Here is a 21,848-nt window from a genome sequence, read left to right on the forward strand (position 1 = left end):
TAAGTCGCAGTCACCCTCATTCGTGAATTCCAAACCTCTGATGAAGAGCATGCTCAGAACCTCAGTCTCGTATTTGACTTCGAATATATGGTTGTTGTCACTACTAGTACCCCATCCTCTGTTCTCCCCTTCCATTCCACGAACGATTCAGAAAAATGCCAGCTGACACAGTTTTGCTGATCTGTCAGTGAGCCATGGTAGTAGTACTAGCAGTAGTATTATCACTTACGACTTATTGTGCTTAATACAACTTTTCTTGCTATTTGGCGATCTGGACTTAAGAGCTTGGGCGCGCTGCTTCAAGTTAAGTCGGAAAAGCAGTGTTTTAACATGCATTTACCAAATATTAAGGGATGAAAAGTAACATAAGCAGGAAAAACCAGCTGGTGGTTTTCCTGATGTAAATTTGAATGGAGAGTAGGTGAAGGAATGAGAAACTCACTAGGGACTCGAATGTCAGCAGGAATGGAGTAATCGCCATCATGGTGGGTGGTTGTCAACCTGTGTTGTGTACGTCTGTTCTTTGCGGGGCGGCTCAATCGAACTGCGAATACTTTGCCCAGATGGAAATCCTTGAAAAAAATCCTTAACCCGCGTCGAAGAGGGCATTTTGACCAGATGAGTAATTAAGAGGATAGGTGAGAGGAAATATGAGGTGTAGGCGAAGAAGGAGTCGAGTACTTAATTACAGGCAGCCTGAGCTATGTATCATATTGACAACACAGCCCAATCATCATTGCGCATGGCTAGTGCTGCTGTGGTCTGGTCCTGAACCATGGTTCGAACCGGACTTTTGGTCCGGTTCCCCTGTGGTTCGGTCCACGGTCCAGGTGTCAGCCAGAACCGGACCATAGTACTGGTTCTCGGTTCTGGCGTTGGGTGAACGGTTCGACTTTGGTTTGGATGGGTCCTGAACCGTTCTGAACCCCGAACCAATACTAATTACAGTCTATGGTATGTTGATGGTATGTACCTAGTTTGCATGCTGGCGGAGGTTAACGCTAACGCTACAAGAAGATTCCAATGTTTGTGTGCGTGGTCGTCCCGCATTCGTTTTCTACAACATCTATAAGCACGAGATCCTGCTGGCGATAGCGTCCACCACGTCATGCTGTGTTGCTGCATTCTGTCCTCTCTTCACGGCTCCTTCTGTCTGTTGTTGTTGGTCTTCAAAACGGAAGCAGAATCAGATCAATAAAAGGAAATTCTGGCACTATGACGGATTCATTGCCACTACCTGACTACCTTGCAATGTTGACCCATCCCGGAGTATCTCCTCATCACCTGGATCTCTAACAGAACTGCATTTGCGCCATTCAACGAAACCTCTCGGTGGAAAAAGGCTTGGTCAGAAACACGCGCACGTGGATAGTTGCTCTGCATCGTCGATTTATTGAAGTCCAACCCATCAATACTTTCGAAAGCCACTGCATTCCCCGCATTAACTAGGAGGCGCACCCGCTGATGGCACATTGTGAGGCAACTCTGTCATACACGACGGCCTTGTGTCGTAGGCACAAATCTCAAAACTCCTTGGCCCTGGTCTGGGCAGGGATGTGCAGACAATGCTGATACAGCTACGGTCTGTCATGGATATCCCTACAAACAGCACTCTCCCCGTGAATATCTATCTCTCGTCCATTCGCGCGACTATGCTTCTGACCTCTCAAAATGCAGCTAGCACTAACTGACTTCCTCGACAACCTCCACACCTTCCAAACTCTCCATTCGCATCCAGCGCTCTTCAGGGCTCCCACTTCCAAACTCAGCCGCTCGTTGTGGTCCTACCCACCCTTCCTTAGTATCGTTCTCAGTCCCAGGAAGAGGACAAGTGCAAGCACCTTGGGAGAGAATACTGAGGAACCCATACACTCTTCCTCCAATTCTGTTTTGTGTGGCGATTTTGGGGGGTGAAGCTGCTATGTTGGACTAGTTACTCAATGTCAGTAGATCTACTATGTCAATTTTTGTTGCCCTTGAAAAAATTTCGGTTCGGTTCACGTTCGGACCACAAAAAAACCGAACCGGACCGTTGAGAACGGTTCTTGATGGTCCGGTTCTGGCTTCGATGATTTTGCAGAACCGGACCACGATTCGGTTCTCGGTTCTCGTCCAGGACCCTCTGAACCGGACCGAACCGGACCACGGCAGCACTACGCATGGCACAAGCCTCGTGTATGTACGTAAGTTGAGTTCTGGAACGACCGACATGCTGCGATCACATCATCAATCGATGATCAAATTTCAAATCTCAGAGTTGAAATGTTGGCTCCAGCTCTGAGTCAGAGTGTGTACACATTGCGGTAGGTTGAGCAGAGGAGGTAACTGGCTATATACGACAGGTACTAGGAATCTGCTACCCTGGGCCCGTGCCGTATTTGCTCCGAGTTGATCTTGTTATAATTGAAAACGGATGTAGTCCGACAGGTAGACGGTCTGATGCTCAGTTCGAAGCGACACGATGGCTTTGGTAGTATGCCGCAAACAACCAGTAAATGGAAATAAGATGTCAGTCTACCAATTAACTTTGAGACCAGCATGCATGTATGTCTACTATGATAGCAATGAGCCTCGAGATCTTTCGTTCGCGGTATGCTAGTGAGGCATGCATTTGTTACACGGTATTATTATTGTCTCTTTCGTCATCCTGTAGACGCTTGAGGCAGTGAAACACAGCATGTGAATAACTTCTCGAACAGCATCCACGTCCTCAGCCACAACCCTGCCAACAACCAACGAGCTCTTATCAGAATGCCACCGCAATATCGAGCTACAGATCCTACTCTTCTTCGTGACCGTGGTGTCAGTCCGGACAGAAAGAGACTCGAACAGAAACTCTGAAATCGCGGGTAGCGTGAAAGCATCGGTATCTCCGGAGGAAGGCGCTGTCCGAAGGGGCCATGGTATATCTGCGAATGCAAGAACCTTATCTGACAGCGGCTAGTACCTTCCACCGATCGTCGTACTCCCTCCATCTACCCATTTTTGCCTTTTCTTCTTCTTGTACGCCACCTCGGACCCATTCTATTTCGCTCATCTCTATGAGCTCCCGTTCCGTGAAGTCGATTGATACGTTCTTCATCGTGGGGTGGTTTCTTCGCTAGGCGTCTCGTCCCCTTTCTCAGGTGCACTTTTGTCAACAAATGTCTTCTTGGTATTGGGGGACTGAGGTATAAATGCGGGGTATGATGATCTTGAGGTGCCCGGAGTTGAAGGTGGAAACGCAAAGTACCCTTTTGTACTCATGCAGAATGGACTAGATGGACGAGGTTGAACTTAAGAAGCGAACATCAAATCCATCTGCTGACAATACCAAGCTCAGGGGTATATGTGCATTGTGATAAAGAGAATATATGTGGCGACGTCATTACACCGAAACCTACTATACTTCAGTAGAATGTACCGATCGAACATCCTTGTCTTTCTGTGCCTCCCGCGCCAATCTTCCTTTACCCTGTGCATACTTCACATCTTTCCAGTTATCTCGAGCAGTATGGAGCACTGACATAGCTCCATCATATACCTCTTCAAACCTCGTGACCTCTCGAGCAAAAATGGCGGCTGCTTCATCTTGATCAGCATCATCCGAAAGACTTGTTCGCACTCCAGTAAGCAGGGCATCAAGGACGGCGACGTTATGTGCGACAAGGAGTGTGTGCGCAGACATCTCATGGGTATGCAAAGGTGTTGCAGGTAGGCTCGTGTGAAAGGAGGTAAGACAAAGGATCACGGAGTGAATGTGAAACGATATGTTTCGAGCTGTCGAATCCTAAGAAATTGTGCAGTGGCTGCGATCCCGCCTGATAAGTGGGTACTGGGGGTGTTTGCTCGAGGCTTGAAGTCGCAGATCTGAAGTGTTATTCACCGCAGGGGAGGATGACAGGGTAAAATGACAACTCACAAGGACTCAGAAGATATGTTGATCCAGCTGATTCCTTTCGTTGAATGAACATGGTCCCTTGAGAAATGTGGAACTGCACCACGAGATGTTCCGATGAGAAAATTAGGTGTTCGGATGCTGATGACATGGTTGGATAGACTATCGGATGGTTGTGTCAAGCACAGCCTACTGACGCGGGGTCCGAACTGTTTCCCTCGGTCCATGGTGAATATGAGTTTGGGAATGCGTAAGCCGATGCGCTGGGCGCCTTCAAGTTGTGTTTGAGCCATAGCAAATGAGGTGATCTAAGGTGAAGATAGATGCAGCGGCGTTCTTGGAGAACTGTTATCATGAGTTTTGGTAAGCCTGAACTTCAAAGCCACAGAGATGGAGTCATCGTCTTCACAGTGGGCAGTTGTCGAACTGCGTTGCATGCATCCATTTTTTGTGGGGCGCCTCGATCGAACTGCGAATACTTTGCACAGATCGAATCCTTAATAAAATCCTTGACCCGCAAAGAGGGCATTTTGATATGGCTCAGAGGACAGGTAAGAGAGAAAATGAAGACGTAGTGATGCGGAGAAGGAAGGCGAATTAATACGCTCAGTAGGCAGCTGTGTACAACACAGCCCAATCAAGCCTCGTGTATGTACCGCCCGAGTATGTATGGAATTGAAATTCCTGCGAGTGTGCCTAGATCAGTACGTCGAATGGATTCTGAATCCGATGTTGGATTGGCATTGCAACTCCAGCTCTGAGTGAACGTGATTTCATGTGACATTGCACGGGCCATAAGTTTCAGTCAATGACAATAGACAAGCACTAGTGGAGGAGAAGAGAGGCGTGGTTGGAGAGCTGGTCGAGTTCAACTTCTCGCTCTTTGCGCGGAAGTGCCAAAGTGCCAAAGGGTACCAAACAAAGGACTACGAAGAAAACTGAGCACGCGAAGGCCTTGAACCATATCTTCATCGTTACCACTAGAAGGGCCTGTTCCTGGTGGTGGATATGCAGACATACAACCGGTCGCCCGTTGGACGTGTAGGCTGGAAAATGGATTCGTGGGCGACCATATATAATATGTACACGAATGAGCACCCGGGGGAGGTTGATAGTACGTGTATTTGCCTGTACGAGCACGCTCCCATGGGTAATCATAAGTTGCATTTGGGTCATGCGCATGGCTGGACTTGGAGTCATGGTGCCGATGATGACATGAATTATTTTGCCATACATTACGTGACCCTGATTGATTGGAGGGACGTGTAGTGGTTGTTTTTGGGTGTTGAGAGGGGTGATGCGTGGCGGATACTACGACTGTACGCTTGTCTGGCATCAAGCCATCAGGTCAGCATGTCGGGTGAGGACTTTGAAACGTACCGCTTCCGATCGTCCCCGGGCACTGCGTAGGCTTCACTCACTGCGTGAAATTTTCCCCATGCCGTACTGTCCTGACTGACATCGGGATGATATTGCTAAGAGTTGGCGTGGTCCATCAGCAGCTATCCGGTGCTACCAATGAGAACTGACTCACTTAGTAGAAGTATCTATTATGAGTTTATGAGGGACAATTCTTTTCACGAAGAAAATGACCCATGCCTTTATTTGAGCATTTGTCGCTGTGATTGGAACTCCAAGGGTTGCATAGTGATCGCGCGAGTGGGCTGCTTGTCCAATGTCGACACGCGGATGAGAAGCAGCATGCATTACGGTGACCTTTATATCGCAATGTTGAAGTAATGAAGGGAGCTTGTACGAGGTGGAAGCAAGCCCTGGAGTGCATCTTACTGCTGCTGCCATGCTTGTTATTGACGCCTGAAAGAACCGAGAAAACGTCGGAAGCTGACATCACGTGATTCTCAATGTTTGTTCTTTTTTTTTTTTGGACAAGCGATGCATCAACTGATCATGACTAAATCTAGTTCTATGTTTGTTCTTTTGGCTACTTCACTTGAAGAGACACTCACACGTCAACAAAAACGGACTTTTCACTGTCATTCGAACTCAGGTGTCTCCAGGTTCAGAAAACTCCCTAAACATGAAACACTGGGGCCCCTTTGACCCGGAGTTCGTATGTGGTCGGATAAGCAGGCGCTCTGAGAGTCACGTCAATGACTCAAGCTATTGAACGCCCCAGATTATGATTTGAAAAAGAATTCTTCTCCGAGTCGAAGAAGCTTGATGAAGGCTATGCCCCAGTCAGACCACTAATTTAGAAGCAATGACTGTTCTTCCTTTAAGTTCCTTCAGGAAGTTCGCCCATGGTCTGGCTAACCATGCATGCGTACGTAGACTACCACGCCATCAACTTTTCCTTTCTCCGCTACTAATCTTGGGCCCTCCTACGTTTCAGTTACATATCCTTAGGGGACCATGCGAGTCCAGAGGCCGGGCGTTTATAGTATGCTTCGAGATACACATATGGCGCTGGGATACAGAACCTTGTCTGTCAGTCCTGTGACACCAGGTACGTTATTCGGATCCCGTATATATACTCAAGCTCCTTAGTGAAGCGTACCTATATCTATCTCTTCCTGTCCCAACTTATCACCTTTGATATACCTATCATTGACACAAGGAAAGTAAAATGGACTTCTTCTCCAGTGTGTCCCGTCTTTTCTTTGACCTCGGGATTTTATCTTGGGATGTTCTCCTTACGCTCTCCAATCTTGTGAGGAGGAGCCGTCGCATCAGACATGTCACCCCTGAAGGCCACCCAGGCTATGGAGGGTACTGGCCCGAGTATAGGCCTCCCAAGGAGACCGACTCCCGCTGCTCTTGCCCTGCACTCAATGCGATGGCCAACCATGGTGAGTCCGCCAGCCTCTGTGCTTAAGCGCAGGTAGCAGTGTTGGTGTAACAACATGAAAACCCAGGCATCATCTCACGCAGTGGCCGCGAGATCTCGTTTGTCGAGGTTGGCCACCATATCCGGGCAACATACAACTTCAGTCCTACCTTCTGCTCATTTGTGCCGCACTTTGCCGCTCGCATGCTCAGGAAAAGCTACAGCAAGGATTACATTTGATTTGGAAGAACTCGACCTGCACAGTGGTATAGAGCACGACGCCTCTCTCTTATGTGAGCAATTTCTCCGCTTGTTCTTGTAAGTTATCTGACATGATCTGTCTTCAGGCCTCAATGCTGCTTTTCAACCGGACCAATCTATAAAACACGTACCTTTTATTGAGGAGTTACTTGCGGCAGCGACCGGCAAGGACAAGGACGGTAATGATCTTATCACCACCAAAGATCTCTCCAGGATGCTCGGCAAGCGACGTGCAGTCGCGCGTGCAGTAACAAGGAGTTCTCGCACAGCTTCTTCCACAAGATCTTTGGGAGCACGAAGTACGTTATTGCATCATCCGTGTTCGAGCGCGCTTTTGAACATTCCGTTAGTGCCGCGACCCTAGTCACTGTCTTTGGAGGTCGCGTAGACGACCTGCGCAGCTTTCTGCTTCATGAGCGGATCCCAGAGAGCTGGGAGTCACGCATTCGCCAACCTTATGGACTGACTCTGATGACATTCAACAAGACCATACTAGGAGTTGAGTTTGGTGTGTGCGAGCAGGATTGGGCAGAGGCCGCACGGGAGGCTGTAGAACGTCATACTGCTCCTACTTGAAACTCCCGAGTTGACTGACATTTCCATTGACGATGAGCCAGCTGTTGCATATAGTACTAAATCCCTTGTATCGCTTCGGGCTAACTACCTACCAGATTACGGTATCCATTATTCGGGTATACTTAACAAGAAATTTTGGATTGACTCAGAGCAAGTGAGCCTTACAGCACGGAACAAGGGTAGCAGGTTCTTAGTACCCATATAGAGATATATCATGCGCTATCGCAACACAGTGGATCTGTACTACCAATGCGAGTACTTGCGTCAACGTTTCAAGGCGAGTTCAAGTTGCCGTTTCGTCTTGGACGCTTTCTAAGTGGAATTCGCAGCTGCGGCCCTCAAGGAGCGCAGCTGGTAGTTTCACTAAATCGCGAACCCTTTCTACGCCGCCCCCGCCGCCGCCTTACTTCACAACATCACTGTCAGTCACTCCCAAACTACGACGCGTCAAACTTTGGCAGACATGATCAAGATCGCCATATTCTCTCCTCCAGCTACTACGATCGCTCCCACAAGACATATGATCACTTGCGAATGTGCGAGCTGAAGCGAGTGAATATTATCAGACACGATCAGTTATAAACTGGGCACTTACATGCACTGTATTAGCTGTCTGCATGTTACTAACAAATTGAAATATTGCAGGAAGACGTCGATGATTGGGTCAGGGTAGTGATCGACAGGTGATCAAGATGATTTACGTGCACCCTAGATCCCGAAAAACGTGATCATTGGCTCATTCAAGGGCGCTCGTCACCATCTCAGGTTACCTCTCACTCTGGAAAATCAACCCGTGCAGCCCAAATCCAGGACTTTCTCTCATCAGCTTCAAGCCCTCAGCTCAAAGTAAAAGTCATCTCAGACGATGATTTGGGGGTTGACTATTATGATATTGTCCCTATCTTCTTCTGCCCTGTAGGCTGACTCCCTGACCATCAATCAGACTCCTTCAAGAAAGGACCGCCCGCGCGACTATATTCACCGCTATTGCAAAGCCCGAGAGGCTAGTGTAAGGGTTGATCGGTGTGTAATAGATCATGATATTCTCGCACACGATGGAGAAAAGTAGGTCTGCGTCCTAGCTACACCAGATCGATGTCGGCAATGGAACGACGAACAAGGAAATATAAACCCCAAAGGCCCGTCTTTCCCCTCTCCGTTTCATCCACCCCATTCCTAAGCTGAAATACATCCAACAGCCTCGACGCCCTCATCCATGGTCCGCTAGGACTCTCCACTCTTGACCATCCTCTAGGACGACCGACATCCCCTCTCAAACGCATATCAGACGCAGTCACGACGAGCATCGTCAAACCTCCAAACGTCGGCACTCAAATGACACCCAAAGCACTCACAGATGCCCTCTGCACTCCAGAGCATACAAAAAACGCACTGGGTTTGCGCTCATGGGTGCTCGGGTTGCTCCCTCGCTTGGGGAATTCATTGTCCTCACCGTCAATGTGCTCGAGCCTAGCTCGAATACTAGTGCCAATGAGAGCTCTGTGCTCCACGTTAGCTTCAAGGATACTCCTGCATCGTGCACCCGTTGTGAGAATTGCAGCGGCTCAAACACGAAGTCGTGGCTGCGCCCCGGAAAACCGTGACATTGGGAAGTACGGAAAAGGGCAGGATGGAGTGCGAAGAGGAGGGCGTGAGTTTGCAGAGTTTTTCGAGGAGGGGTTGGGTGTTGCGAGGTGACTCGTACATTAATTATTCAAAAGAAGAGCCTCGGATTTAGAATCCAAGGAGTAATGCAGCGCAGGGCTTGCGACTTATGGTACACACGTTCAAGTTGAAGAACAGACGAACCACCTAGGTAGACACAATCTCTCACGGAACCTCACACTTTTTGTAGAGTTTTCAGAGAGGAATCGCAGCATCCAATCATTCGAACGACTTTTATATAAAAGAAACCTCCTCGGTGCTGCACAGGACCACTGGGCCTTACCAAGGGGACAATATTGTGGTATGAGCATATGCAAAAGTCACGTCTTCGTTCACGTTTCACCATAGAAGGCTTGATGCTGAACCAGTACTGGATGGCGCTGGCCTCTGGGGCAACATGAACACGATGCAATACAAATCATTCAAACTCAAGAAATTTGTACATGAGGCTCGTTATGCCTTTCGCTAACCATTCTCTCACAGGCTGACTTTGATTACTCTTGGTCAAAGGTCCAAAGCTGCCTGTTGTCGCTGTCGTCTAGGGGAGCGAGCGTGATCTACCAAATATGAACTGTGAGTTATTCTGTCCTGGCATATAATAGGCTTGGGGCATACCTGAGTGCTATTATCGCCATTATTAAGGGAGAAGACAAGCTCTCCCTGCTGGCCTTTGATCCTATGCACATATGAGTGACTTGTATGACGACGGGTTACAGTCATATCACTCACATGTAATTCCCCATTTCCAGTTTGACAAGTGTCCACTTCGTAGCGACGTGGCTGCCGACGACACCTGCGCCCTGTAAATTCAAAGATCGTCACAGCAGTACATTACAGCAGCAAACATGCATTTCTTACCAGAGTCTCTGGCTCAGCCCTCATATATGTTCCAGTTCCGTTGTTGATCAATCTGACGGTGGCTTGGTCATCACCCTCCTTCTCGAGGACTTGCACGGTCCACTACACTGATCGTCAGCCCGCACACTCTGAGTCAAGGAATATATACCAACACGCTGGTTCTCATTGATGGTGGTCATGTAGTTATAGCCCGTGACAGGGGTGCCATCGATGGTGCCGCCTCCATACAGGTCAATGACCTGCTTGGAAAACTCGACGTTGTAGATTGTGTAAGTGCCGCTCTGCATGATAAGATGCGCTATGAGTTGAAGTAAATGGGACTTGGAGTTGGCAGTTGCTACAAGTGATGAAGCTTGGGAGGTGACCACCAAACACGACAACCTTTATATGCTGAAGAAAGGCTGTTAGTCATCAGGAAAATTCCCCAGCATATGCAAGGATGGAACGTTTGATCCCGCGGATGCAAACCGCATAATGACTGTGGCCAGTATCACATGTAACAGAGCATGGAATGCGCTTAACCCCACATAGGAGAGCTGATCACACAGCATCGACGAAACCAGTTCCCCCGGGTTGTCTGATAAGTTCTTATTGTGAAAGGAAGGAAGTATATCAAATAAGTTCTTTCTAAATTGACGAATCAGCGACCAAAACCAGAGGGAAAACCGCCTTGCTTGCGCACTGGCGTTACCTCGTCCGAGTCGCTCATTGCGATTATATAATTTCAAATCTGTCATCAAATGTTATCCTGGATAGAAATTTATCGGTTCAGTCAGAAACAACTGCAGATCACTTACTTGCTTGAGTCACTGCAGAACAAAGGGTTAAAGGGTCATCTAGTAGCGGGATACACGGTGGCTTGCTGCCGATTGGAAGGTTGAAATCACTGATCCAACAGATGGCCGAGCAAGATCCTAGGGCCAATGCGCAGATCCAAATGTGCTAGTGATATATCCAGAAAAATTGGATCCCTTATCACATCAATTCGTTCGATTACTAACATGGACTCAAGATCACTGCAAGGGGGTGGACTGGTGACCAGCCCGTCTAATGAGGCAAGCCGTCGATAGGACTGGTAAATCTGGGTTTGAATTTGGATAGTGCGCGCTTTGGAATCGTCACATGACGGAAAACCTTTGATCTGTACAGGACACACGCAATACCAATCTTGTGGGTTAGTGATGGAATCGATCGACCTTGATTCCAGACATAGTGTCCAGGCGATGACAATGGTTGAGTCTCTTCTTAGGCTTGCCACATGGTGCGAGGCAGTTAGCGCCAGTAGAAACATTGTCTAGGCTATGTCTCTTTCAAATATATTTCGCAACATCAAATAACTGGCATAAAGTACTACGACAAAACTTAGAGTAAATAAAAACAAAATCCCCCGCTCCCTACAGGCTACCTGCCGATTGTAAATCATATCGACGACCGGCAAGGACAAGGACGGTAATGATCTTATCACCACAAAAGATCTCTCCAGGATGCTCGGCAAGCGACGTGCAGTCGCGCGTTGCTGCGAAGCAACTACTCGGCTACTCGGGAAACTCGTCTGCATACAGCAACTGCAAGCCTCCTTCAATATCTCCTCGATAGAGTGATTTAAAATAATCAGTGCCAAGTCTTCACTGTAAATATCATGCCATATTCAAAGCTCGCCATAATGGTTTGTCTCATGATCCTCCCCATCATCGCAATCCTCCCATTCCTCGTGATCCTCCCCATCATCTGAGTCTTCCATTCTATAATCATCATTACCATCTTCCTCGATCTCATCGAAGCGGTCATACCCATATTCTGCTACTCGCAATTGAAAGACGTGCTATAATATAGATTGGGATAAAAACACGCACGATCTGAGAGCGCAATGAAAAAGTTAGATTTAGCTGTTCGCTCGGAAAGATAGCATCACATACCGTGTGAGGATGAAAAATGTCTTAGTTGGAGGAATATCGTTGGACTATCACCGAGAAACTCATTCTAACAGCGTCAAGGTTAAAAAGCAGGATACATTTCAAGAGACGACATCACACACCCTATGTGAATAGGCCGTCGCCGAAGCACCACCAGCATTGAAATCACGCGCGTTCTCATTGACAGAGCGGAACTTTGTCGGGGCATCAATATCGATTAAGTGGGTCGAAAGATGAGATCACGCACTCTCTGAGAGCGGGACACGGCCGCAGCAGCATCAGCGTCGGGTAAACAGGTCAAAAGACAAGATCACGCACAGGCTGAGAGCGGGACACGGTCGACGGTCGCGGCTCCATCAGCGTCGGGTAAACAGGTTAAAAGACGAGATCACGCACAGGCTGAGAGCGGGACACGGCCGCGGCACCATCAGCGTCGGATAAACAGGTCAAAAGACAAGATCATGCACGAGCTGAGAGCACGACACGGCCGCGGCACCATCAGCGTTGGATAAACAGGTCAAAAGACAAGATCATGCACGAGCTGAGAGCACGACACGGCCGCGGCACCATCAGCGTCGGGTAAAACAGGTCAAAAGACAAGATCACACACTCTCTGAGAGCGGCACACGGACGCGGCACCATCAGCATCGGGTGAATAGGTCAAAAGACGAGATCACACACAGGCTGAGAGCGGAAGATACATCGAACTTTCAGTTTAAGGCTGCTAGCGAAGTTTCATGGTAACATACAGCCTGTTGGATATGAAAGTTGCGAATAAGGTGCAATTCTGCTTCAGATCTGGGAATGGAGTCGATGTTAGAGGATTGTGTGCTCCGCTTTGCACTGTAGCCTCTGTGGGAGACCTGAAATCCTCGTTTGCATGCTCGACTTCTGATTGCTCAATTCTAAAAGTTCGAGTTCACCTGTGTTCACCTGGGAACCAAGCACCGCTAAGCGTCACTAAACCTGTCCTAGATAGTAGACGGGACTCGTACCTAAATAGTGCGCAGCACCAACACTTGGTGCAGAATTATCTACAAGCAGTCTTAAAGCATATCCCAAGCCTCACTAAACCTTGTCATTCACATTCCTAACCCTCAACAGGCCCAACCCCGCTCGGATCCCTGGTGAACTCGAGCTGTTGGCGAACTGAATGAATTGAGCAGCCCTGAAGTTTCATGGCAACATACAGTCAATTGCGCCGTCCCTCCTCCAATTCTCGCTTCTCGCTTCTCGCGCTCTTCGCGAAGAAACCTTGCTTTCTCCTCGCGCCTTTTCTTGATACGTAGAACATAACCCAAAGGAATTAGATCGTCTTTGCCATCTTCCGCGAACCTGATACCTCGTTTGATAGTGATGTGAAAGTTGCGAATCAGGTGCATTTCTGCTTCAGTTCTGGGAACGGAGTCAATGTTAGAGGATTGTGTGCTCCGCCTTGCACTGTAGCCTCCGTGGGAGACTTGAAATCGTCGTGTGCATAGTCGACTTCCGATTGTCAGGCACCGTCAGCAGCCAGAAGACAAACATACCCACCAATTGATCGAGCAACTAGCCTGGCGTTGAAGCGAATACTTGGCGCTAATGTGATTGACAGCGCGGCAGAAATGACATTTGTATTCGACTGTAGAGTACGTCTTCTCTTCAAAGACGACCCTCATGACGATCGTCATGCCTGCTTCAATGCTTGGCCATTCATGGCTTGTAAGTCGGGTCACTTGCTTGTCATCGTCAATACACAAATCGTACTGTCCTTGCTCCATATACCGTCTCTGGATTTGAGCTTCGATCGACTCGCGTTTGAACAGAGCCTGGAGCGTCGAGTTGAGTTGCTAAAGAGAATTTGATGAGCAAGCTTCCAAATACGGATTTTACGCTGGGGAGACAAACCTGAAATGAGGTGCAAAAGGTCACTGATATAGCATGTTCGTGGCCTGTTGCGTCAACCAGTGTCACACAGCCAAGTGTAACAGCCGCGGTTAACTGTGTCACAGGCTGGTCCGCGCGCGGTTTGACTTTGTTCCATTTGGAATGACCACTAGTCAAGCAGGGTAGTGAGCAAATCCTGCCAATTCATAAAGAATAGGAAACAACCAAAGACTCCAACAGATAACGGTCGATTTCAATGGAGCATCCAGCGATAGCTTGTGTGACGGATGCGTATTCGAGACGACGTTTTTGTAACCTTGTCAGCTGGGCAGAGGTCTCTTGCAGAATCCTAAGCGCACTCAATGCCGGGTAAATTTAAGGCTACATCAACAAAGCGCGTACCCAATTATGGAATCCCTCCGGTATTTTTCATAGGGATCCTGGGCAGTCGGGGCGTTGCACAGATGTGAGCTTAGCCGATGAAGTCGTGACGCCAGACGATCTAGGTCCGCCTTATTCTGACTACGTCTCTGTGGCGGCCTTTGAATCAAGAAACATCCTGGTAATAAAATAAGGTCTCACATCTATGGCTTGGAGGATTGACAATAATCCACTAATAGCAGCTTGCATCGGAGGACCGGCAAATGGAATTGCACCTGCAACGCCCTGGACTAAAGGCAAAAATGTCTAAGCCATGTCAGAAGCATTGCGGGCAGAGGAATCGCCACGGGAGGATGTGGTGGAGGAAATATTGATGGTGACTTCGAGACCTGGATTCCTGGCCAGAGAACCAGGGTGAACTAGTGGTGATGAATTTGACTGTAGAGTAGGTGAAGGAATAGGCAACTCACCAGGGACTCGGATATCTGCAGGAATGGAGTAATTGCCATCATGGTGGGTGATTGTCGAACTGTGTTGTGTACGTCCTTTCTCTGCGAGGCGCCTCAATCGAACTGCGAATACTTTGCTTAGATGGAAATCCTTGAAAAAAATCCTTGAGCGGCGGAGAGGGCATTTTGGTCGGGTGGGTTAGATAGGTCAGAGGGAATATGAGACGGAGGGAAGTGAAGGAGTCGAGATACTTAACAGGCAGCTGTGTACAACGCAGCGCAATCGTACATGCACAAGCCTCGTGTACGTACGTACACATGTTGAGTTCTGTACTACGCGTTGAATTCAACGTTAACCTCAACGTCATTCGTTCGCAGAATGCTAGTAAGGCATGTATTTTGTTACACGGTATTACTATTATCTCTTTCGTCATCCTGTAGACGCTTGAGGCAGTGAAACACAGCATGAATACCTTCTCGAACAGCATCCACGTCATCAGCCACAACCCTGCCAACAACCAATGAGCTCTTATCAGGGTGCCACCGCAATATCGAGCTGCGGATCCTACTCTTCTTCGTGACCGTGTTACTCCGGACAGAAAGAGACTCGAACAGAAACTCTGAAATCGCAGGTAGCGTGAAAGCGTCGGTATCTGTGGGGGAAGGCGCTGTCCGGAGCGGCCATGGGATATCTGCGAATGCGAGAGCCTTATCTGACGCGGCCAGTGCCTTCCACCGATCGTCGTACTCTTTCCATCTACCCATTTTTGCCTTTTCTTCTTCTTGTAGCTTGAGCTCTGCGCGAATGCGTTCCGTACGGGCTTTATCGCGCCGCCCTTGTGCGTCGCGCAGAACTCCGCCGCCTCGAACCCACTCTATTTCGCTCATTTCTATGAGCTCCCGTTCCTTGTGAAGTCGATTGATACGATCTTCATCGTGTGGTGGTTTCTCGCTACGCGTCTCGTCCCCTTTCTCAGGTCCACTTTTGTCAACGAGTGTCTCTTTGGTATTGGGGGACTGGGGTATAAATGCGGGGTATGATGATTTTGATGTGCCCGGAGTTGAAGGAGGAAACGCGAAGTACCCTTTTGTACTCATGCAGAATGGATTAAGTTAATGCAGATGGACGAGCCTGAGGTTGAACATGTCTGTTGATTATGTCATCCTGGGAACGAACATCAAATCCATCTTAGGGGTATGTATGCTGAGAATATGTACCCAACGTCATTACACCAAAACCTACTGTACTTCAGCTGAATGTACCGATCGAACATCCTTGTCTTTCTGTGCCTCCCGCGCCAATCTTCCTTTACCCCGTGCGTACTTCACGTCTTTCCAGTTATCCCGAGCAGCATGGAGCACCGACATCGCTCCATCATAAACCTCTTCAAACCTTGTGACCTCTTGAGCAAAAATAGCTGCTGCTTCATTTTGATCAGCATGACCCAAAAGAATTGTTCGCACTCCAGTAAGCAGGGCATCAAGGACGGCGACGTTATGTGCGACAAGGAGTGTGTGTGCAGACATCTCATGGGTATGCAAAAGGTGGTGCAGGTAAGCTCGTGTGAAAGGAGGTAAGAATTTTTTCTGGCTCGTGCCGTCCTCTGAATGCGCTTGGTGCGACTGAACGTCAACTTTGCTGTGGTGAATAGGAGACGTGGGGGCAACTGGAGAGCATGCAGCGCAGGGGCAGACAGGAGTTTCAGACGAAGATGTTACTGTTGTGGCCAGCGAGGAAGGCGTCTGACAAACTGATGAAGTCGTGAGCGTACTTCGCATCATACAGGTTGTGACCAATGTCGCGTCTTCGATGGTCTGGACTACTATCGTGCCCGCTGGGCACCGGAAAAATGAAATCGAGAGCTACCCCAATATCAGCTGCTTTTACGGCCCATCCCGCATCGAATACGTCGACTCCAATATCTCTGATCAAACGCAGGATTTCATGAGGGGATCGAACATCTGTGACAAGGCGTGGCTTTGCGATTGGGAGGGGTTCTAACGATGCGCGGAGGAGCTCATCCAATGTGGGAGTCAGTGAGATGAGAGAGAGAGGTTCGATCATGCTGGACGAGAGCGATGTGGGTGTAGTAGCCGTGTTAGGTGTTGGTGTTTGAGCTAATGATTCTGAATTCTGCAGAATCAAAGAGTTTTCTGCAATTTCGATGCCTCCGCCTCTATCGTTGGGGGTCGAGAGAGGAGCTGGTCTGACATGAAGGGCGGCTAGGTCAAATACATATCCAGCTACTCCTTCATCCAAACATAGCAGTGGTTTCACGGCGTTTGCTTCCAGCCCATGAAGAGTCTCCGTGAGGCTATGCGAAAAGGCCCTCCTTGCGGAGGTCGAAGTACCACCAGCCATATGTACGAAGACATTCAAAGTAGCAGGAGTTGACTCCGTGCGTGAGTCATCCATCGCGTTTTCAACAGGACGCAACAGATCTGCGAGCCAAGCCGCACTCCGCTCGATGCTTTTAGTCAAGCGTTTCTGCGAGTGCGGGGCTACAGTAAACGGCGTATCACTGAGAGCAAATGCGATATCAGGCTGCATCGTCAGAACATACGATCGCCAGTCTGCGAGCGTGACCTAAAAATGAAAATGAAAAGTTTTGACAGAGGAGACTCTACCTTTATAATCACCTTCCTCACACCACGCATGCATGAAGCTGAAACATGCGAATTTCCATTTGGAGGCATCTCTCGAGCATCCAAAGGATCTCGAAGTGAAAGCGAAACGATATGTTTTGAACTGTCGAATCCTAAGAAATTATGTAGTGGCTGCGATCCCGTCTGATAAGTGGGTACTGGGGGTGTTTGCTCGAGGCTTGAAATCGCAGCATCCGAAGCGTTATTCACCATATGGGGATGGCAGGGTAAATGATAACTCACAAAGACTCAAAAGGTACATTGATCCAGCTGATTCCTTTCGCTGAATGAACATGGTCCCTTGAGAAATGTGGAACTGCACCACGAGATGTTCCGATGAGAAAATTAGGTGTTTGGATGTCGATTACATGGTTGGATGGACTATCGGATGGTCGTGTCAAGCACAGTCTACCGACGCGGGGTCCGAACTGTTTCCCTCGCTCCAGGATGAATGTGAGTTTGGGAAAGTCGTGAGCCGATGCACTGGCCGCCTTCAAGTTGTGTTTGAGCCATAGTGAATGAGGTGATTTAAGGTCAAGATAGATGCAGCGGTGTTCTTGGAGATCTGTTATCATACGAGTTATGGTAAGCCTGAACTTCAAAGTTCAAAGCTTAAGTTTCACCGTTCAAGAAATTGTATTACGTTGTATATTGAAACTAATTAAAAAATGTTATGTATCCACTATCAAATGCTTATCGAAGATCGGAGTTCAATCGGAGCTATTAGATACCCGCGGTGTTCCTGATGTAGAAATTCCTGTGGCAAGACGTTCCTAGACTGGTGACGGTCGGACTAGGCCGTCCAGGTACTTCCCGATTCACGCTCATGATGGCGAATACAACAGAATTTCATAAGAGTCATTTGAGTCCTTTTGAGTCAGTACTACTGTTTGTATGTACATCATCAGTAGCCGACTGAAATAAATTTATGGAACCATGCAGATTAAATATACATAAGAAAACTATGCCATTCTATCCACAAATTGCGATAAAAATTTGATGTCGAGTGTGTAAGCACCCGAATGCAATGCCCGGATGGTTTAGAATGATACCACCATGATGACCAGACCAAACTGGCTGCGTGATTGAAAATGAGAAAATGAGAACAAATGCTTGATGAAGATATGCTTGATAATATGCTCGATGCCTAATATAAAATCAGGGTGCAAACATAAAAATGCTTGAATGACATCTGCGAGGACATGTGTCAATCAGAGATAGCCGGAGGGTAAAACGGCATACATGTCAAACGAAGGGTATATCACTGCTGAGAATCGTTATGAAGAAGACACAGTTTGGGCTGCCAACTTCCTTGTGACACGCGGTGTAGTGAGACAAGGGCGAGATCCTCGAAGCGGATTCCATTAGGACCGATACGCCATCTCGAATCCGGGGGATCGCATGGAGTGTTCGCATGTTTCTGTTTAGGGGTGAGTAAACTTCAAATATTATGCTCTTAATAGACTGACCTTGAAGAAAGATTGGACGGCGCCCGCAACTTTCATCGCCAACCTTTCGCGTGTGTTAGGCGACCTTGTTTTCTTCCAGTCCTTTGAAGCTATTTGCTTCGTGAATGATTTGTAGCCCGGCCACTGGTAGATCACATCAATTTTCGTAAGCAACGCTTGGCGAGTATTTCAACAAGACAGATCCTTTACCTCAATGCGAATGGAGATTGTATCTCCGGACATGTCTGAGATGCTATCATTACCTCCCTGGAGTTGGATTGTCTGCCGATGCAGCAACAGTTGCAGAGGGATACCGGCTCCCTCTGCGACATTGAAAACGACTGGCATTCCACTTCCGGTGGTGAAATGAAAAGCATGCGTGGTCCCTACATTGTACAACTGTTGGGGGACCGTCGGACCTCGGCCAGGAACGCTTGACGAGATCGGTAAGGCAGCTGGACTAATCCCTCCGGGCGACGGTGAAGAGTGGACGTTGGAGGCGCCGGCGTGACGCGGTGCAACCCTCCGTCCATGCTGCATGATGTTGTTAATGATATTCATACAAAATCCAAGATATTACACACCAGCACATCATCTGCTGAATATTCCAAGGGCCGCTTTTGCGACGGAGAAATCGGGGATTGCCGGGAGCCCGTTCCTGTCATAGAATCCGGGCCGCAGAAGCCTGGGCTCTGAGACGCCCTGTTTAGGGGCGTTGCTGGAGAGTGGCTGTGCATGATCACACCGCTTGTATTCAATCGACTTGGTGTCGAGGGACCGCTAATGTACGACGTTGGCATCGGGCTGTACCGTGGACTGCTTCCTAAGCTTGATGTCATCGGGCTTGTGGGCTCTGTAGGTGGAGCGGGGGGCAGCGTCGTGGTTAAGTGAGACGGGGGCTCTGAGAGGGGCGGTCCTACAGGAATGTTCCTGATGTGCTCCAGTGCAGGACCCGACATCACGGTATCGAATGATGCCTGGTACAGATATCCAATGTCATCCATCTCATGAAATGGAAGCTGATGGAAGTAATGCTGTGGATACTGGAAATCATCCTCAATGATGGTACTCATCGCTTCCAGCTGATAACTCACCGGTACATTTGGTGGTACACCACCCGCGAGGGGGGCATACATTTGGGGCGCGTGAGGCTGGGGAGCATAGATGTGATCGTCAGCGAGTCCAATTCCTTCGAACTCCGTGGCGTATGGGATCTGAGTTAGGAGAGTTAGATATTTAGATCAAATGATACCGAGTAGTGGACGTACTTGATCTTCGTTGAGACCTAACATTGCATCTCCCATGCCATGACCCTCGGACTGTTGTTGTTGTAACGGCTGTTGCGCTTCAGGCCATTGGTCGTGCCAATAAGCTTGCAGATGAAATTCAGGTGCGCCACCGAAATCGGGGAAGCCCTCCTGATCACTGTGGGGAGGGTAGCTATACATCGTGTGACGCTTTGAGTGTGTTAAGATATACAGCCTGTGGTCTCACAATGAATTAGGGGAGGTCATGAGGTGGAAGAGATGGGTTTAAAAACAAGATGGGAAAACCGAGTGGTCCGTGATTTAAAAGATGCCAATAGCCACCGCCACACAGCGCGATTTAACGGGGCCACGAGATGTTACGAAATATCGGCTTCGAGGAATCGGTAAAATGGTCAATAAATGCAGTGCAACCCACACATATCAAAACAGCACATGCAGAAGATTCGGAGGATGAAGTGGCGGAAGCAAAGACTGATATGGAATGGCGCCCAAAAGGTACATGGCGTCCGGGGGCTGTGATTTTTCAGTGCCGACGAAAATACGGGTTCCCTCTAGAAAACCGCGAAGACAATGTTGAACCAGGCAGCAGACCCCAGAACTAGCATGGGGGGGGCGGAAGATGCTAACGGAATACTCGTTGGTAGGCTGACGCACTCAGCCCAACAAGTGATACGTAAGGTCGAAGCGGAGGAATGTACCGCTTCACTAGTCACTGCCCCCAGGCTGGGCGGGGAACGCGGTTGCATGAACAACAATCTGGGGAATTTTAACTCGCATGCACTGCTGAGTAGGACAGCACTAGTATAATGGAATTATATTATGAGGAGACCTCAGTCGAGTGATAGGCCAAGATAGCCTGGAAAGCTCGGAGCCATCAATGATCATCAGGAAGTACAAAGACTTCCTATTACAGCATTCAGTATATACTCATACACATATAACAAATTAACAACGCACATGTAAACAGGAGCCCTGCTTAAAAACCATAGGATATATGCTTGAAAATGGCTTGCAGACGGTCCAAGCACAAGGTTCAGTCTCATTATACATCCTCGGATTGCGGGTGGAGTGTGCTGTGGTTGCACTGGATTTTTCTCGTTCTGAGAAGCATTCACAGGGGGACTCTAGCGTATCATAATTCCAGGAGTGATGTCGACTAGTCCACAAGTCTAGGACAGCGAAAAGCGTGAAATCATAAATGTGGTTGTCAAGAATATGTCGGTAGTTCGGCAGAGTTCGGGGTCTCCGTGTTGTAGGTCCCAACAACTGTTACATAAGTCAAAATTTTAACACAGCGTACTCCGCAGTCGGCACCAAGTTCAGCACGCAGCTGTATCTATTGCTCTTTAGAAGCATCCTTTTACTATCCAAATATTGATCCATGGATTGAATGGCCAGTTCCTGGCGAAGGAGCATTATCACTGTCCTTGAGTTATTTCAGATTTCATCCAGTAGGCGAATGATTATTGTCCGACATATTACGTCGCGATTCCTTTTTTCCCCGTTGATCCTTCGAAACCACCCGAATGTGGAATTTGCCAGTTGCCACCTCCATTCAAGGTAAGCCGAAGGTCAATCAACAAACACTCATCCGAACCCCCGCGCAGTGCGGCACCGATACGTCTCACAATGCTCGCTCGGCTGAATGAGAATGTTGGTTGCTGCGTTACAATTGTAATTTGTAACATGACAGTTTCGCATAAGCAGCACTCAAGCCAAACTCAAGCTTCTGCAGATCTCGAATAAACCCCGATCACAAATTATCACATGCATTTACCCCTCCCTTTCCAAATATTATTGACTGCAGCATATACGTGACTGTCCGCACAGCAAGAATTTTCCTCTGACTCTG

At 48.4% G+C, this 21,848-nt stretch overlaps 8 protein-coding genes across 8 annotated transcripts; 2 read left to right on the forward strand and 6 right to left on the reverse strand.

Annotated features, from left to right (window-relative positions):
• Window positions 1-2,899: 2,899 nt before the first annotated feature.
• On the reverse strand, window positions 2,900-3,667 carry DFJ58DRAFT_742958 (uncharacterized protein; the record flags this gene model as incomplete). Its single annotated transcript, XM_041387233.1, has 2 exons — window positions 2,900-3,256; window positions 3,384-3,667. 2 exons carry the CDS (start codon window positions 3,665-3,667, stop codon window positions 3,079-3,081), a joined length of 462 nt encoding a protein of 153 aa, XP_041247979.1. The 3' UTR covers window positions 2,900-3,078.
• A 1,078-nt stretch (window positions 3,668-4,745) lies between these two features.
• DFJ58DRAFT_838255 (DnaJ-domain-containing protein) lies at window positions 4,746-5,584 on the reverse strand (the record flags this gene model as incomplete). Its single annotated transcript, XM_041392444.1, has 3 exons — window positions 4,746-5,061; window positions 5,258-5,332; window positions 5,412-5,584. The coding sequence occupies 3 exons, from the start codon at window positions 5,582-5,584 to the stop codon at window positions 4,746-4,748; spliced, it is 564 nt and encodes a 187-aa protein (XP_041247980.1).
• Window positions 5,585-6,464: 880 nt separating this feature from the next.
• On the forward strand, window positions 6,465-7,502 carry DFJ58DRAFT_723944 (uncharacterized protein; the record flags this gene model as incomplete). The annotated part of the gene is made up of 4 exons (XM_041385073.1): window positions 6,465-6,687; window positions 6,878-6,958; window positions 7,013-7,225; window positions 7,291-7,502. The coding sequence occupies 4 exons, from the start codon at window positions 6,465-6,467 to the stop codon at window positions 7,500-7,502; spliced, it is 729 nt and encodes a 242-aa protein (XP_041247981.1).
• Window positions 7,503-8,312: 810 nt separating this feature from the next.
• On the forward strand, window positions 8,313-9,233 carry DFJ58DRAFT_130011 (uncharacterized protein). The gene is made up of 2 exons (XM_041378775.1): window positions 8,313-8,641; window positions 8,702-9,233. The coding sequence occupies exons 1-2, from the start codon at window positions 8,598-8,600 to the stop codon at window positions 9,198-9,200; spliced, it is 543 nt and encodes a 180-aa protein (XP_041247982.1). The 5' UTR covers window positions 8,313-8,597; the 3' UTR covers window positions 9,201-9,233.
• A 428-nt stretch (window positions 9,234-9,661) lies between these two features.
• DFJ58DRAFT_742960 (ricin B lectin domain-containing protein) lies at window positions 9,662-10,312 on the reverse strand (the record flags this gene model as incomplete). The annotated part of the gene is made up of 5 exons (XM_041387234.1): window positions 9,662-9,724; window positions 9,783-9,843; window positions 9,897-9,967; window positions 10,026-10,127; window positions 10,178-10,312. The coding sequence occupies 5 exons, from the start codon at window positions 10,310-10,312 to the stop codon at window positions 9,662-9,664; spliced, it is 432 nt and encodes a 143-aa protein (XP_041247983.1).
• Window positions 10,313-14,538: 4,226 nt separating this feature from the next.
• Window positions 14,539-15,845, reverse strand: DFJ58DRAFT_130040 (uncharacterized protein). Its single transcript, XM_041378776.1, has 3 exons — window positions 15,108-15,845; window positions 14,656-15,049; window positions 14,539-14,604 (listed from the first exon to the last, which is right to left on the reverse strand). Exons 1-2 carry the CDS (start codon window positions 15,730-15,732, stop codon window positions 14,694-14,696), a joined length of 981 nt encoding a protein of 326 aa, XP_041247984.1. The 5' UTR covers window positions 15,733-15,845; the 3' UTR covers window positions 14,539-14,604; window positions 14,656-14,693.
• Window positions 15,846-15,873: 28 nt separating this feature from the next.
• On the reverse strand, window positions 15,874-17,911 carry DFJ58DRAFT_904531 (uncharacterized protein; the record flags this gene model as incomplete). The annotated part of the gene is made up of 4 exons (XM_041394915.1): window positions 17,524-17,911; window positions 17,275-17,458; window positions 16,387-17,221; window positions 15,874-16,352 (listed from the first exon to the last, which is right to left on the reverse strand). Exons 1-4 carry the CDS (start codon window positions 17,853-17,855, stop codon window positions 15,874-15,876), a joined length of 1,830 nt encoding a protein of 609 aa, XP_041247985.1. The 5' UTR covers window positions 17,856-17,911.
• Window positions 17,912-18,107: 196 nt separating this feature from the next.
• Window positions 18,108-19,335, reverse strand: DFJ58DRAFT_769234 (uncharacterized protein). Its single transcript, XM_041388999.1, has 4 exons — window positions 18,939-19,335; window positions 18,750-18,872; window positions 18,523-18,700; window positions 18,108-18,472 (listed from the first exon to the last, which is right to left on the reverse strand). Exons 1-3 carry the CDS (start codon window positions 19,287-19,289, stop codon window positions 18,542-18,544), a joined length of 633 nt encoding a protein of 210 aa, XP_041247986.1. The 5' UTR covers window positions 19,290-19,335; the 3' UTR covers window positions 18,108-18,472; window positions 18,523-18,541.
• Window positions 19,336-21,848: the final 2,513 nt, after the last annotated feature.

The sequence above is a fragment of the Suillus subalutaceus genome (genome assembly GCF_016647625.1).
Source record: "Suillus subalutaceus strain FC151 chromosome Unknown DFJ58scaffold_16, whole genome shotgun sequence".
Lineage (NCBI taxonomy): Eukaryota > Fungi > Basidiomycota > Agaricomycetes > Boletales > Suillaceae > Suillus > Suillus subalutaceus.